The sequence below is a fragment of the Sciurus carolinensis genome, chromosome 2, assembly GCF_902686445.1.
Source record: "Sciurus carolinensis chromosome 2, mSciCar1.2, whole genome shotgun sequence".
Lineage (NCBI taxonomy): Eukaryota > Metazoa > Chordata > Mammalia > Rodentia > Sciuridae > Sciurus > Sciurus carolinensis.
This window is the reverse complement of record NC_062214.1, coordinates 89,772,399-89,790,363: the sequence shown is the minus strand read 5'-3', so window position 1 is coordinate 89,790,363 and position 17,965 is coordinate 89,772,399. Positions and strand designations below refer to the sequence as shown.

The following is a 17,965-nucleotide window of genomic DNA, read 5'->3' as shown; positions in this document are numbered from 1 at the left end:
ACACAGTCTATACGTGGAACTGGCTATTAATGAAAATCCATTAATTATTGCCAACAGATGTAGAGTGTAAAAATGATATTCGACTTGGTCAGAGATTAAAGGCTATCCTAAGGATTTGAGGCTTCTGCTGCAAACTGAAGGATAAACAGGAGTTAAGAGAAGAGAGGGAAGCACGGCCCAGATGGGAACAGCATGTACTGGTGGATAGGAGTATGCCAGTCGGCGGGGAGTGCAGGGGGAGACTGAAGGAATGCAAGTGTGTGTGTGGAGCAAAGAAGACCTGAGGGTGTCACCGTAAGTGGGTGACAAGACCTTCCAGGTTCTTGACACATTGCAGAAGAGAATTTAAGAAAGCATCAAGTTTTAGCAAAGAAGAAGGTGTTTATTAGAAAGTGAAAGGTGAAGATAAACATTTTCAAGAGCAGAGTGTGGTTTTTGTTTGTTCATTTGTTTGTTTTTGGTAGTGGGGATTGGACCCAGAGGTGCTCCACCACTGAGGTACATCCCCAGTTCTTTTTTTTATTTTGAGATAGGGCCCTGCCAAGTTGCTGAGTCTGGCCTCAAACTTGTGATCCTTCTGCCTCAGTCGCCCCAGTCGCTGGGCTTATTGGCCCAAGGGCCACCATGCCCCACTGGGGCCTGGCTTTTAAAGGAAACTTTATGAGGGGGTAGATGTGGGAAGGTATGTGGTATAAGCACAAATAACCTGATGGGAACATACCTCAAACGGATCAGCAAGTTGTTTTATTAAGCATGGCAGAATGGCATATGGCACGTTTTCAGGGGAGAAAATAGGCACTGGTTACAAGAGGAATCTGCTTTTTACAGGTCTTAATGAGAGTTAATCATAGCAGAATGTTTAGTGTGACTTAATCATTAGAGAGTTGAAATGTGCCGACTGGGCAGTCAGGAAACTAGTTGTACAGGTTAAAAATCTAACTCAGGAAAACAGCTGTAAAAACTTGAAACTCATTTTAACTCAAGGAAACAGTTGTAAAAGCTTGAAACTCATTGTTACGGAATAAAAATCTAGAGCCCAGAGCTCATTTGTTTGCCTTCCCCAGGACTCAGTGTTACTGGGAAAGGATGAAAGCCCAGAGTTTGGTGCTCATTGCTTACCTTCTTCCTCCAGGATCTGCTGTTACCCAGAGCTTCACTATTTGCTTTTCTCCTTCCAGGACTCATGGGCAATGGGAAAGGGTGATAGTCCATGACCCAGTGCTCAGTATCCACCTCCTCCCTTCAGGACCTATTGTCACTGGGAAGGGGTGAATGTTTGCCTTCTCCCCCCTCCCCTCTTCTGGGACACACTGTACTGTCCTCCTTTCTTCCTGGAGTGGGGATGTTATTTTTCATAGCCTTCATGTGGGACCCATGTCAACCTGGTGAACTCAGTTATTTGATCATAAATCACAAGCTATTTATGGTGATCTGGTCCTGTCCAGGATCCTCAGTTTGACATTGTCTCTTCTATCTAGATAATCTTTGGAATGTGCCTAAATTATAAGTTTTTTAAAATGTATCTCCCTTTTCTTTATCTAATCTGAAAACACACTGTGTAGGCTAACAGTGCACCAAAGATTTAATCAAATGAGGCAATTTTCATAGATGAGTGGATTTATAGTAACTCTTAAGATTTTGTAGATTCTCAGAAATTTGGGAATGACAGGCCTGGGAGTGATATAGGTCTGGGGAATAAGTGTGAGCTTGAGGCTTTAAGATATATAATAGACTCTTTTTCCTTCCCTTTTGTCTCCTTTTTACCTATTTTCATTCCTTCTATCCTATTTCAAGGGGAACACTGTGATCTTGGGGAAGTGGACAAAAGTTATAACATCCAGGGGAGACCATTGATTTTAAGCAGTAGGTGAAGGAAAAACCAAGCCATTTTATTACATTAAACTATTTTGAGACAATTGCAAATTTAAATGCAATTATAAGATGCAAAACAGGGAGATCTCATGTACTTTACTCACTTTCTTCTAATGGTAACATCTTGTAGAACTGTGGTACCATTTTACAATATTAATATTGCTACAGTCAAGATACAGAATGTTTCTATCTCTATCCGGACTCCTCATTTGTCCTTTAATAGCCACATCACTTCTTTTCCTTAACCCACCTTCTCCTTAATCCCTGGAAACCACCTATTCTCTATTTCTATAAATTTTGTCCTCTCCAGAATGTTATGTATTTATATGTGGAATCATATAGTGTATAACCTTTTGGCATTTACTTTTTACATTCTGCACCATCAGTCCTCTGGAGAATTATCTAGGTTGTTGTATCAAAGGAACAATGTTGTTCCTTTTTCATTGCTGAGCAGTATTCCATGATGTGGCTACACCACATTTTAACCATTTTGCTGGTGCAGGATTTCGGGTTCATTTCCAGTTTGGAGCTATTATGAATAAAGCTGATATAAGTATTTAGATGCATTTTTTGTGAACACCAACATTAATTTCTCTGGGAATGCTCAGGAATGCAACTGCTAGGTCATATGGTAGTTGTGTGTTTAGTTTGACAAGAGACCACCAAATTGTTTTTCAGAGTGGCTGCACCTTTTTACATTCCCACCAGCAATATATGTGTGATTCAGTTTCTCTGCATTCTCACAAAGTACTTTTTTTCCCAGACATCTTGATAGGTGTGTAGTGATCTGCCATTTTAATCCACTCTTCCTTAATGGTTAATTATGTTGAACATCTTTTCATATGCTTGATATATATTTATATATATATATATATATGTATATGTATATTACATAGAATGTGAATACACACACACTTTTTTTTTGGTACTGAGGATTGAAAAGGAGCGCTTAACCACTGAGTCACATCCACAGACCTTTATTTTTTGAGGCAGGGTCTTGCTAATTTGCTGAGGGTCTCACTAAATTACTGAGACTGGCCTCAAACTTGGAATCCTCCTGCTTCAGTCTCCTTAGTGACTGGGATTACAGGCATGCACCACCACACCTGGCTCAGTATATCCTTTTCATTGAATTAACTGTTCTTGTCTTTTGCCCATTTTGTAAATGAATTGTTTGGTTTTACTCACTGCTGAGTTTTTTAGTATAGTAGAATCTAGATACTAGTCTTTTGTCTAATATATGGTTTGCAAATATTTTCTCCCAGTTTATAACTTGACTTTTAATTTTCTTAACAGGATTTTTCTTTTTGCAGAGCGAAGTTCTTAATTTTGATTGAGTTCAACTTGTTTTCCTTTCCCTGGGTTGTGTTTTTACTGTCACACTTAAGAACTCTTTACTTAGCCCAAGATCCTGAATATTGTGGTTTGGTTGTTTTTGTTTGTTTTCTTTGCAGTGCTGAGGATTGAATCCAGGACTTTGCACAAGCTAGACAAGTACAAACTGAGTTGTACTTCAGCCCAAGATATATACTTTTCAAAGTACTGTTTGTTACTCTGAGCAAAGTAAGTAGATAGACATGCTGTATTTCATGTTTACTTAAAATATTAATTACTTTCTTTACCAAAAGCTGAGGGAAGATGCGCTAGAAGCATTCTTCTTCTTTACCTGGAGGACTTCTGAGATCATGAGGAAAAATCAATATAAGTCCCTCACCCCAATTCCTAATGGACCTCTGAAACTTACCAGAAACTATTATTGTGACACAATATTCAAAAGATTGTTTTTAACCTTAATTATCTAAGGTGTAACATTTTTATGTTCCAGATGGCTAGTCAGTTTTCACACCATTTGTTGATTATTCTTTTTCTTAACTTGAAATGTCACCTTTTTCATATATTAAACTCCCATTGTATTTTGGATTCTGGATTTTACATTCATTTCCACTGGTCTATCTGCTCGCTGATATACTGGTACACACGTTTGGAAGGGCAGTACTTGAGAGTGAACCCAGGGGTGCTCTATCATTGAGTTACATTCCCAGGCCTTTGAGACAAGGTCTCACTAAGTTGCCCAGGCTGGCCTCAATCTTGTGATCCTCCTGCCTTAGCCTCCCTAGTAGGTGGGATTACAGGAGTGTGCCACTGTACCTGGCTTGGTACACATATTTTGAAGGCTTTATATTTTTCAAATAACTAGCAGAAACACTCCTCCTCTTTCACCCTTCCAGTGTGTTAAGTATAGGAACTCTGGAATCAGTTTACCCGGGATTAAATCCTGGTCATTACATAGTAGTTTGGTGAACTTGGAAAAGCTACTTCTGGGCTTCAGTTTCTTCATCTAATGAATTAGCTTGCAAAGTTTTAATTTTAAAAATCTGGTATTTTATTAGAATATTAAATTTATAAGTTACTTTAGGTATAATAAAGTTTTTCCACTAAAGAACATGTGATACCACTTGCAAAAATTAACAAAACTAATCAATGAAGTTGTTTTGTCTGTATGCCGATGAGAATTCATCTGAAAAAGAAAACTGAAAAGATATAGGAAGGACAAGTGCTGGAGAAATGTTCTTGAGTAGACTTCTAGTCATTTCTTTCCACTCATTTTTCTAAGAGCTGGACCTTCTCAACCATCTAAAATGTACAGATAATCATATGCAATTCTCTGTTTAAAACTTAATGTCTAACTACTTCTGCAAAAAAAAAAAATTACAACTTAACCTTGCATACAAGGCTTTGTTTAAAAATGTACAGATCAACTAAATATATGAAGCACTGTGGTAGGTACTCATTATAGTTAACACAACAGGTTTGGTCTTCACCCTAGTGGGAATTATGATGTAGTTGGAAAGATAAACAAGTGAAAAGGCTTGGGAGATTTGCTATAGGACAAGGAATACTAAGCAGTATTTTGATGCTGCTAGGAATAATTCACAAGGAAAAAAACAGTTAATGTAATAGAAAACTAACAAAAGAACTAGAGGCGTTGAGAAATGAGAGGGGATTATGGAACTCAGATCATATGTGAAATGACTGCATTTGGTAAGAAGGATCCCCTTCAGTTTTAACTAGAAAAGATTGGGCGATGAATTTGGTAGATTCACAGATGGCTTCTCAATGAAATAGTTAACAGAAAGCCATAGTTGTTACCTATTTCTCACTCCTAAGACTCCCAGTAGTTTCACACTTCTGAGATTCTGATTTTAATCTTTTTTTTTTTTTCTTTCTTTAGTCATACTGGGGATGGAACCCAAGGACACTACTATTGCGCTACATCCCTAGTACCCACTCTTTTTTTTTTTTTTTTTTTGTAAATTTTTTTTTTTCTCACACAAGAGATTTAATTAAGTGGACAGGCGCAGTGTCTCCCTGCAGGGTGGGAGAGAGAGAGAGTGAAAGCCAGGAGAGAGAAAATTGGCGGGGGGGGGGGGGGGTGTATTAAGTAGTGGAATTTTGCAGGCTAATAACAGACCAATGGCTGGCTAAGAGTTTCGAGGGCTAACAATCTGGGTTGTTTAAGTGTGTGGGGGAGGGAGAATAATGGCAGCAAAATAGCAGATCTTATGCCAATATTCCTCCCTGTTTTTATAGATACCAGGGGTGAGACAATGGTCTTTCTTTTGTAGCTTCTTCCTGTTGGTTAGGGGCGAAGAGTATCATAAAAAGAAGATTAGGGAGGGCTTTAGGTGGGAACAGTGGTTTTGGAGCTGGAGGTGTCGACAGTGAATCACAGGTCTCCGCTTTGGGTATCAGGGGCTGGTAGTCTTGAAGGAGAAGCGGTTGAATGGCCGATTGGTTGAACTTGTGTATCTGATCTTGTAGGAACTTTTGTAGGCAATGTAGCAGGCATGGTCCTGTTTAGGAAGATCACCAGTAGAGGGAAGACTGTCCAGAGTTGAATTTTATGGTGGACAGGAAGTCAGCAACAGCAAGAGGCAGAAACACCCCTAAGTATGTAGGATCAAAATTGTGAGCTTGACAAATATAGCATTTAAGAAAAACAAAATAAGAGTCACAAGAGACTTTATTAAGCAGACAGGCAGAGTGTCTACCTGCAGGGCGAGGGGGAGGGGGAGGGGGAGGGGGGGAGAGAGAGAGAGAAGGATTAACCAATCCCTAGAATAAAGCAGCTCATATAACATCTGTGCCCTTTCAAAATGGCACTGCTAGCCAGGCACGGTGGCATGCATCTATAATCCCTGCTACTCAGAAGCTGAAGCACATAAATCAAAGCCAGCCTGGGGAACACAGCAAGAGCCCACCTCAGTGCTGTTTTGGCTGTCCTTCTTACTGTCAATGTAGAGTGCTCGTGCTCCTGCACCGTTGCAGTATTGACACACCACCACAATGGCTTTTATTTAGTCCTTTTGTTTTATTCAAATGCCAAAACATAAGTTCCCAGATACAAATTGTAGTTGTACTCATTTGTGTTTGATTTAAAAATATCAATTATGCTTTGTTAACAACTTCTGAAACCAATGGTAAATTGTTGACTATAATGTCTCCCAGTCCATTTCTGGAGGATTACCTTTAGTATATTTACAAACTATCCAAATTTTCACTCTACAAAAAGGAAAATGATGCTATAAGAAAAAGATAATGAACAAAGTTATAATATGAAAGATTCATAAAGAGAATATGAACCATCATTAGAGAGAGTAAGGATATCTCTTTCTATTTCACACTATAGCAGTCAGGCTATAAACTCTGCAAAAGTGCATTTCTGGTCCTACCCCAGCCATAAACAGGTACCTCACATCCCCTTTATTATATCATAGCCCAAGTCTTCAACGGTATTTCCAATCTGTGAATAGCTTAGGGTTCATTTCCTAAGAAAAAGTGAGTAAAAGAAAAACTCAAAACTAAAAACCAAAAAAATGAAAACAAATACTTAATGGTACTCTGATTTAAATAATTTCAAATGAGACTGAATTGAAATAAAAATATAAACTGTGTCATTACAGAAGGAAAGAAAAAACTTAAAGGGTACCTAGTTTAGTAATTATGGAATTAAATAATGTAATTTTCATTTGTTAAGTCCAAAAAATTTCCCCTTTTAGTTTTGCTATGTAATGAAAATTAATATCTTATGTTAGTGTGAACACATTCACTTTGGCTGATAGCAAAACACAGATATTCTTTAATGTTCTATGAAGCCAAAGAATTAGATGTCTAGCACCAAAACAAAACAAAATGAAACAAAAAACTAGCTCAATACTTTGGGAAAGTACACACTACCAGGGTATTTTATTTTGTTTTGCACAGGGCTGTTACTATGACACTGCATGCTATTTAAAGAATGAGATGTATAGACTTTTTCTGAAGATTTATATCAGACTTTAATTCCATCAACTCACCCTTAGTACTAAAAATGGCTCAAAGATGGCAAATAAATCAGACATGTCAGTAACAGAATGGCTTTTTTAAAAAAAGTACCAATTGGGAAGTTAGTATCACACATTAGCAGATAAGACTAAGAATATAGCTAAACAAATCATCAAATTATGGTTCTTCAGGCTATTTTTCCATGAAACTTTTAACTACTTGAAACTACCTGGTCCAATTTTTAAGATGAATAAAATTCAAATATTTTTAGGAAATGAACGTGAGTAGAAAAAGGTAACACTAAAGAATGGTACCCCAATATTCAATTTTAAAGAATTTATTTTCCCATTTGTAGAGTAACATTATTGTAAAATCCACAGTTATTGCAACACCTGCATTGCTTAAAAGAACACCTAAGAATTTTGTTAAAGCATATTTTTAAAAAACTGAACCAAAAATAATATACATTTTATCTCTAAACATTGTGCCATTAAAGTCCACATAATGTCCTCTGTATAAATCAATGTGATGTTACAATAATATACATGATCTGATTCTTATCCTAAAGGCTTCTGACCATGTATGATATCCAAGATAGATTCAATGCCTTTAATGTCAGACTGTAGAAACAGTTATGATCCTAAACAAAAGAAGGAAAAGCTTTATATACAGGACAGAAGTCTGACAGTTTAGCTGTTTGCAGCATCTGCTTGGCGAGGCCATCCTTCTTCCTCAACTCCAGAGTCATACTCCTCTTCAGAGGATTCTTTTGTTGGGGCCCTATAATGAAAGTCATGTTTGTTTTTTAAATAAAAACTGGAGATAAATAGGATTTCTAGCTTTAATATAGTAAATTAATTTCCCTAGCTAAAAAATCCACAAAACAGAAAATAGGAAGAGCACTTTTAAGATTGCTTAGTGGTGAAATATGGGAAATACTACACAATAGAGATACACATAAACTTCCAACATTTTCCGTATTAAATATATTACTAAAACTACAACCTATGAGCCAGATTCAGTCCGTTACCTGTTTGTTTATAAACAAAGACTTTCTAGAATACAGATATGCTTATTCATTTACATATTGTCTATGGCCACTCTTGTGCCAGGAGGGCAGTTTTGAATAGTTGCAATACAGACCATAAAGCCCTAAAATATTTAGCCCTTTATGAGATTGTCTGCTGATTCCTGGAACAGATAAATAAAGCAGTGGAAGATGTCAAATTTGTCAACTGGTAAAACTACTGAGAGAAAAAATTATGAACACAAAGTTTTAGTCTTATGAAAAGACATGGAAAAAAAAGTCACTTTAATCTCTTAATTTTTACTAATTTTATGTTTCTTTTGATAATTTTTCCTTAGGGGGAAAAAGTAGATGCTAATTTTGAAGATCAATTTTTCAAAAAGACTCACAAAATACTATTTTATAGATCCAGATTAGATTTTTCAGAAAATTCATGAGAATACTTCCCTTACCAATACAAGGATTATTATGTAATTTTAAAATGACAGATCGATAAACTATAATAATAAAGAGCAAAAAAGATCTTAAATTTTAGATCTTTTCTGGTTTGAAAATAAACTTTACCGAATGTATCCTGGTTCCTTCTTTCCTTCTACTACTTCTTTGTCAACCTCCACACATACAATATCAGAATTAGGGACTTCAAACATGGGCTCTAGTAACAGTTTTTCCTAAAGATATAAAAAGTAATGAATTACATGGAAAACAGGTTACATACAAAATACTTTCATTCTATAGGTCAAGTGAATTAATTCACTCCAGAAATACTGTCTTTTATACACTCAAAACTGAATGTTGAAATCAATATAAAAACCTTCATGTTCTTTATATAAAAACAGCTTCTAACTAAATTCAGAAAAGTCATTTTACAAATAAGCTATCTGTCTAAGGTTCTGCCTATTTAGGTCAACATGCATATAAAAAAAGACTATGCTTTCAGACCCAGATGTTAACTCAGAGCAGTCCTGGCTTATTGTACTATTGAGGAGATTAAAAAAAAATCCCTACTTTGAAAACAATTAATTCTAAATCACCCCTACCAAGCTCTTCAGTTTCAAACTATGACTTCAAATGAACATTTGTCTCAAATGCTGCAGATCTAAAATTGTTTACTATAAAAAAACAGATTTGCCTATGGGTAGGGGCTTTGGCTACAGGTGGTATTCTAAAGGAAAATACTGATTGAGGACATCAAATTTTCTTTAAAATGTCAAATTTATTACTCACTCTTCTAGTCTGCATGATTATACAACTGTCCTTAATCATTAACACCTTATTTCCAAGCCCTCATCAGAAAGTATAATCCCAAACTGTCTGTGATAGATGAAGAGTTTCAATCAGAAGTCCTACTGAGGGGCTCAGATTGTAGCTCAGAGGTAGAGCGCTTGCTTAGCACATGTAAGGCACTGGGTTCAATCCTCAGCATCACATAATAAAAAAAAAAAAAAAAAAAAAAAAGTCCTGAGATAAGGGAAGTGAGTTAGCAGTTAAAACCTTAAAAGGCCCAGGCTCAATGGCACAAGTCTATAATTCCAGCAACTTACGTAGCTAAGGCAGGAGAATCCCAAGTTCAAGGCCGCAACTCAGCAAGGCCCTAAACAATTTTGTGAGACTCTGTCTCAAAATAAAAAATAAAAAAAGACTGAAGATGTAGTTCAGTGGTAAATGTGTCTCTAGGTTCAATCCCCAGTACCAAAAAAAGAAAAAGAAATCCTCAAAAGGGAATAGGAACATGTGCTTGTTTTGGGGGCAGGTAGAGATATAGTACATCCATCATATAGTCAGACCTGGGGGCAAGGGGAAAAAACTCGAGAGAGGTTAGTGGCAGGAAAATAGTCTGTGTCTCTGGAATGTATTACAAAATTAAAAAGTGTGTTCAGGCTGGGTATGGTGGTGTACACCTGTAATCCCAACTACTATGGAGGCTGAGGCAGGAAGATTCCAAGACTGAGGCCAGCCTGGGCAACTCAGCAAGACCCCATCTCAAAATATAAAATAAAAAGGGCTGGGGGTGTAACTCAGTCACAGAGTACTTGCCTAGCATGTGTGAGGCCCTGGGTTCAATTCCCAATACAGAAAAATATAAAAATGTGAGTTCATACCTTACAGAAGAACTGAGGGGTAAAATGGTATCTGCAACTTACTTCCAAACAAATAAAAATGGGGCTTTCAACTGGTCTGAGAAAGGGCTCAGCTTAGAAAAAAGGATCACAAAGAATTTTTTTCAAATCGCTTTTTCCCTGATCCTGATTTCCTGTATTTCACTTATCATATTATGTATGTGTCCTTTACTGCAAACACCTTAAATTTCCTTTTTGTTTTTCAGTGCTGGAAATTGAACCCAGGGATTCATGTGTGCTAAGTATGTGTTCTACTATTGAACCACACCTCCAGCCCCAAAGAACCTTTTTGGAAAGATAGAAAAATCTACTGTGACCTCCCCTCCTCCTCGTCCCCTCAAGAAAGTCTCTCTCTCACACACATGTGCGCGCGCGCGCGCGCACACACACACACACACACACTCACACACACACACACTTTAGGCTGATTCTGTAGATACATTTACAAAAAGAAAAACAGGGGGCTTAATATTCTCAAAACTCAAGCCAAGAACTAATCTAGTTTTAAAATAACACCAACTTACCATTATGGACCGAAGGCCTCGTGCACCTGTTTTTCGTTCTAGTGCCAATCTAGCTATGGCTTTCAAAGCATCCTCAGTAACATTCAGTTCACACTACAAACAGATTAAAAATAAATGAAAACTTAGATAACCCTTGTTGATATTTTCCTAACATGTATCATATAGCATTTGGTCTATTAACTATCACCATTATTCTTCTTAGAATCACAGAATTTTAAAACTAAATGAAACCAATGCTTTGACTTCACAGATAAATACGTTTTAGCTGGATAAGCTGACCCAAATACAATTTTAGTTGTAGTGGTCAGAGACAGACTTAAAACAGGGAGACCAACTGAGAATCAAGGCATAGATCAAGAATGATAAAGGGGCTTGACTTTAGGCAGTGACAAAATAAGACTAATATTTAGAGATGTTAAATTCATAAAACCCAAAACATCTGCTATCTGGATGGATGTGTGGGCTAGAGTGACCTCCAAGTGTTTGCTACAGATGTGTAGATATGAAAGTTAATAAAACTTTATTTAGACAAGTGTATAAAAGTACACCTGTAATCCCTGTGAGTTGGGAGGTTGAAGCAAGAAGATCACAAATTTGAGGCAAATTAGTGAGACCCTGTCTCAAAATAATAAAAAGGGCTGGGGGTGAACCTCAGAGGTAAAGCATCCCTGGGTTCAATCCCCAGTAGTAGGGGAAAAATAAATGAAAGTGTATATGGTACGTGACAACAAAAACATTTAGAATGTCAAGGATGAAAGGATAATCCTGTGTATTTGGTTTAGAGGGGTAGGCTAATGACTATTTCTTTCTATATACATCCTTGGGCTTTATATTACAACAATATTTAATTCAGAAAAAATGAAACCCCTATATGTCTATGTAACACCATGTGCCTTCCTGTATTCATAGATACAGACCTAGGAACAGGTAGCTATTCCAGATGAACAGGATTCCTTTTTAAATCTGGAAGGCTAATTTACATAGAATTTTAATAGCGAGAAAATAATAAACTAAACATGAAAAGTAAAAACCTAACCTTATCCATGCTGAATAAGGCTTGGTATTGAGGAATAACAGCATTACGTGGCTCAGTTAGTATTTGTACAAGTGTTTTCTCATCTAGGCTATGCAAAGGAACCACCACAGGTAATCGTCCCACAAACTCAGGAATCATGCCAAATTCAATGAGATCTCTGGCTTCTACATGACGTAATAACCGATCTTTTTCTTCAATGTCTTGGTGAGTATTTGATTCTCCACTTCGATTAGCAAGATCTGCAGCAGCTGCAGCCCTTCTGCCTTTTCCCAGATTAGATGGTGTTCCAAATCCAAGATACTGTCAAAGAATCAGGCATATTATAAACAGTAGAATAAAGCTGCACTGCATTAAGTACTTTACATACATACCTCATGTGATCTTTGCAACAATTTTATAAAGAAAGTTCTATTATTATTATTCACATTTTATAAAGTTGTAAAACAGGTTTATAGAGATTAAGTACTTTGACCAAAGTCTTGCTGTTAAGTGGCAAACCAAGAACTTAGGTCTCTCTGCCTTCAGAACCAAGAACATAACCATTATAGGATAACCAACTCCCTAAGTATCCTAGCAGAAGTAGATATGTAAGAAACTATTAAGTGAAGTCCCTTAAAACTCAGTTAATAAGGTTGCAGAGTTTAGCCAAGACCACTAGAAAAGTGTGATTTCTAAAACCTGTAAGAACTACGAAAATGGAGATATCAATTTTTGTCATCAAAGTTAATTTTGCACTACTATAAATTAGGATAATGCTATGGAATAAACAGTCTTACAGAAAAATAATCTACAAATGATCAGATTCTGCACTGTTGTAGTTTTGGAGCTTCATTTGGCTTTGGCATTCCATTGTGAAACATTCTACTAAAATTACAAGTCATGTTAAGCATTCTACTAAAATCATGATTTGGGGCTGTACACATCAACCTATGAGTTAGAATAATTCACATTTTGTAAGGAACCTAAGGATGATCCTAACCCTAAGTCCTACCTAATGCTAACTTTGCTAAATGAGGGTTGAGTATTGAAAGGTTTATAGATCTTACTGCAATCAACACACAAGAACCATACTATAGTCATCTGTTAAGTGTAATTCTGACATGTCATATAGTTTTTGTTAAAAGTACAAAAGAAGTATATGCTATCCAAGAACATAGCCTAAGGGCTGGGATTGTGGCTCAGTGGTAGAGCACTTGCCTAGCATGTGTGAGGCACTGGGTTTGATTCTCAGCACCACATTATTAATAAGTGAAAAAAATAAAGGCCTATTGACATTAAAAAAAAAAAAAAAAAAAAAAAAAAAAGAACAACAACATAATAGCCTAAGCTAAAAATTGGTCTACACTGCACTAAATGTTTGTGTCTCCCCAAAATTCAAATGTTGAAATCCTAACCCCCAAGGTGATGGTATTAGGAAGTAAGCTTTTGGGACATGATTAGGTCATAGGGTGGAGTTCTCATGAATGGGAATAGTCTCCTTACAGACCCCCGACAGAGAGATCCTTTGCCTTTCTGCCATGTAAGGTTAACAGTGAGAAGACAGTCATCCATGAGGAAGCAGGTCCTCATGAGACATCAGATCTGCTGGTGGCTTGATCCTGGACTTCCTAGTCTCCAGAACTGTGAGAAAGAAATTTCTGTTTGCAAAGCACCTAATCTCTGTTATTTTATTACAGCAGCCTGAATAAATTAAGACACTATTCCTCTGATTCTCCAAGCTGTGTACATGAAGAGTTGCAAAATACCTTTCATTTGATAATTTAAACATTGAAATTTATCTAACATAAAATCATATATAGTAATAAATCTATATACTCATTTTATAAAGATTATAAATCTCAGAATACATGCCTGAAGACAGCCTTTACCCCAAAGGGGAAGTCTTAAGAGGGAGAGTATATACAGGTAGAAAAGTATTTTAAGTACAATGACAGATGACTACTGGGCTCTGTGGCAGTAGAAAAGATCCACATACTGGGGAGAGAGGTGACCAAGAAAATCTTCACAGAGAAACTGAATGGTCATAATAGTCTAAGTCTTAAAAAAAGATGAACCATTATTTGCTGACTGAATTGATATAGGGGAAGGCATGGGCAAAAGCAAAAGGAATAAAAAGACTGTAAACAGTTTCATATGGTATATTATTTAATGTATTTTTGGCTTTCAATGAAGGTTGATTAAAAAAACAATAGCTACATTGATGTTCTTAATCTTCTATAAAATCATTCTTGAAGAGTCTCATGTCTCTCCATTACATACAGATATACGTAACATATCCTTTTAAAACTGTCTCTCCTAAAAATCTTCCTCTCTCAGGTATTACTAGAGCCCATGACTTCCCCCTATTTTTTGTTAATAAGTTCATAGCTAAATTGAGTAACTTAATTCTCAATAGATCAAAACTATTGTCTAAACCTTCCTTTTACACGTTTTTATTCTTTTCTAATATTATTTTTAATTGTGCTCTACTGCGTGTTTCAACATCAAATCCTTTTTAGAAGTATAAAGAAATATTAATTATAAATTAGTATGAGAACATGGTCCCTGTCTTTGTTACAGAATTTCAAATACAAGGTTATCTCTTACCCACACATGAAGGAAAAAAAAATTCCTTCTAATTTATTAATTTATGCAGAATATCAATGGTAAGAAAATACAGTTAATAGTTAATTTATATTTTTCCTACAGTTAAAATTCTACATAAATTCATAGAAAAATAAAAATCTAACCTTATTCATGCTGAATAAAGCCTGATTACATGGTTCAGTTATTATTTGTAAACCTGTTTTCTCATGTAGGCTACGCACAGAACTCCCATGAGCAACTAATAACTACTATACTGCTACTTAAACTCATGCATTAAACTAGGCACTGACAACTGAGGAGACTCAAAGCAAAAAATCTAGCGAACAGCTAATTGGAGGTATTCATTTTGGTAGAATGTTACGTAATATACAAGTGAACATTTGTGGCTGGCTGTTAGGTAAAGCACAAAAACATGGAAAATACAGGTATACTCTATACTTCTTGCCACATTATATTTTATATAATCAATCAACAAATAGGTGCTGGGCATGTACTTTGAAGACGTGAAGAAGTAAGTCTCGATCCCAGTTAAAAACAGGGTTTATAAGAATGTTCAAAAAAAAAAATCTATGAAACTAGTAAAAAATGACAACCCCACTCCCAAATGCTTCCCTTGATTTGTGAATGCCAGCAATGATTTATGACAGACTCTATGGGCAGGGACAATGGAAACAAGCTGTTTACTAGACTCCAGTAAACTGGGCAGGAGAAATGAATAAAAATTTTACTGATAGAGCAGCTACCTCAAATAATAAGTGAACTCCATACATAAATATAAAATTGAATTCATCCTGTTATACTTAAAAATGTCCCTACATAGATAGTATTTGAAATCCTCTAATTACTGCTCTAAAATTCAAACAATGTATTTCTGATATGCTCTTTAAAAAACCCAATGACTAGTCAGTAGATATGAGAACAGAAACTGAGATTCCACCCTCCATAACTCTGTAATGCTCCAACTCCTCAGAAAAACTTACCTTTTTCATTTTTCCTCCTGCTAATGATTCTGTCTAAACCATTAAAAGCACCAGATGCAACAAACAGGATATTTGTTGTATCAACTTGTACTGTTTCTCCACGTAGCTTTCGGGAATTCTTCTCTGGAACATTGACTATAGTGCCTTCTAGTAGTTTTAATAAGCCCTAAATAAAGAATAATTTATAGCATCACCATATAGAAGTGCATTATTTATTATACTTAACATAATGGGATTTAATGGGGAAAATAATATGTGGTTATGGTCAATGAGCATAACTAATGAAACTCCACATGACAACATGAAAAATCAAATGTACTTATCACATTAATAATTCATAAATTTATTCTGAAATGGATACAAGACTCCTGATGTATTATAATTGAGGAAATAGTCAATCTAAGAAGTTGTTTTTGATAATAAAACCATAATTCTGACCAAAAGACAGAATTAAGATTCTATAAAATGGTTCCCAAACATGGTGGGATCATTCAAAATTTGAAAATAGTTGGTTTGTCTTTCATATAAATTCTTTTCTACTCCAGTTTAAACTTTGGGAATATATTTTGAGATGCCTTCATAAAAGAAAAAAAATTATCCAGGACATACCTTTGTATATCACTGTCAAAAACAAGTGAAAAAGTGAAGCAATTGCTTTGACCTTTAGTTTATATCATAATTAATTACCATTAAAAGATTAAGTTTGGGGGTGGGGTTGTAGCTCAGTGAGAGAGTGCTTGCCTAGCACACGTGAAGCACTGTGTTTGATCCTCAGCACCATGTAAAAATAAATAAATTAAAAAAAAAAAAGGTTAATTTGGGGGCTGGGGTTGTAGCTCAGTGGTAGAGTACCTGCCTAGCATGTGTAAGGCACTGGGTTTGGTCCTCAGTAGCACATAACAAATAAATAAATAAAATGAAGGTATCATGTCCATCTACAACTTAAAAAAATATTTTTAAAAAAGGTTAAGTTGGCCAATAGATCATTGTAACTTCAATTATGACTCTATAAGTAATGACACACTATTTGACACCTATCTTCTAACTAAGTGGAGGGAATAAGAAACATTTATGATTCATTCATGTTAGAACCAGAACCTTCTTCAGTAGTCTTTTAGAATGCTTAACTGGGCCTTTGAGGAATAAAAACAATGAAAATTAAAATTTTATTTTTCCTGTCCTTTAAAATATTTTAAATTTCTTTTAAGAAAAATAATTTGTTACATTAATTCATTAATAACTTTTAGGATCAGAACTACTTTAAAATGACATGTGAAGTTTAGGGTGGAAGAAATAAAACAAAGTAATTTAAAAAAATCTAATTGTGAAACCAAACGTACAATATTTGGGAAGTTGATGTATTCCCTTCCTTTTAGTGGGCTTGAACAAAATATTCAACTGCTTACTTGCTGAACGCCTTCTCCACCTACATCCCGTAATTGATGAATGCCTGGCACACTGCAATCTTATCTACTTCATCCAGAAAGACAATTCCTATAATTAAGGAGGATTCTATTTATAATATGAAAACAATATACACAAGATAGCCTCAGCTTTAAAACACTAGAGATCTACAGAGCAAGGCTGTTCAATTTTTCATTCTTAACATATGTGATGGGTTGATATTTTGAAAATATATTACTCTCTTGTTCATTTATCATTTTGTGCAAATATTTTGAAATTTATTCTACAGAACATCATTTGAGTACAATAAGCAAAGCTCTTTGATAATAGTTATCTACCCCACTAATATATTCAAGTTCTTTATTATGAGAAGCTGAGATATAGCGCAGAAGCATGAGGTATATGCAGTGCTAGCAGTAGCAAAACTTTAACTTATTCTTTCTCACCTACATTCTTGTCTTAAAGGAATTTGGACAGGAAGCTGTCATGCTCTTCATGTAAATAAGTAAATAGGATAGATGGAGAAATGAAGCATTTATGCCATCCTTGTAGGGCAACAGGCTAAACTTTTTCTAGACTCACCCATTCTATACTTGCCTGCTCTTGCTCAAGTCCCCACCCTGCCCCTGCCCCAGCATTAGAAGTCTGGAGGGGAGTTAGAACAGGAAAAGCAATGATAATGTTAAGGACCTAATGGAATAATAACTTGACCCTAACAGTCACCTTAGTGACCATAAGATAAAGCAAACTTGTGGCCCTTACTGGGTATGCTAGAAAGTATGTAACAAAAGTACTTCTATATAATTACAGAATTTTAGTCATTAACTCAAAATAAATGTTGTTTCTTAATATTAATTTCCCAAAAAATTAAATCTAGGGATAGACAAGCTAGCTGACAACATACCTTGTTGTGCTTTTTCTACATTATAGTTGGCATCTTGGAGCAGTTTGGCAATCACAGATTCAATATCTTCACCAACATATCCAGCCTGAGTCAAAGTTGTACAATCACAGATAGCAAAAGGGACATCAAGGCATTTAGCTAAAGTTTGTGCCAGCAGGGTTTTACCTATAAATAGAAACAGAAACTA

The 17,965-nt window shown here is 35.7% G+C and overlaps 1 protein-coding gene across 1 annotated transcript in view; it reads right to left on the bottom strand.

The window, feature by feature from the left end:
- Positions 1-7,518: 7,518 nt before the first annotated feature.
- Positions 7,519-17,965, bottom strand: part of Clpx (caseinolytic mitochondrial matrix peptidase chaperone subunit X) — a 35,484-nt gene continuing 25,037 nt past the window's right edge. Inside the window, 8 exon segments of the mRNA XM_047541451.1 lie at positions 7,519-7,977; positions 8,789-8,895; positions 10,869-10,961; positions 11,905-12,206; positions 15,474-15,636; positions 16,877-16,932; positions 16,935-16,964; positions 17,779-17,943. Of these exon segments, the coding sequence (XP_047397407.1) occupies positions 7,887-7,977; positions 8,789-8,895; positions 10,869-10,961; positions 11,905-12,206; positions 15,474-15,636; positions 16,877-16,932; positions 16,935-16,964; positions 17,779-17,943 (1,007 nt within the window). The 3' untranslated portion in view covers positions 7,519-7,886.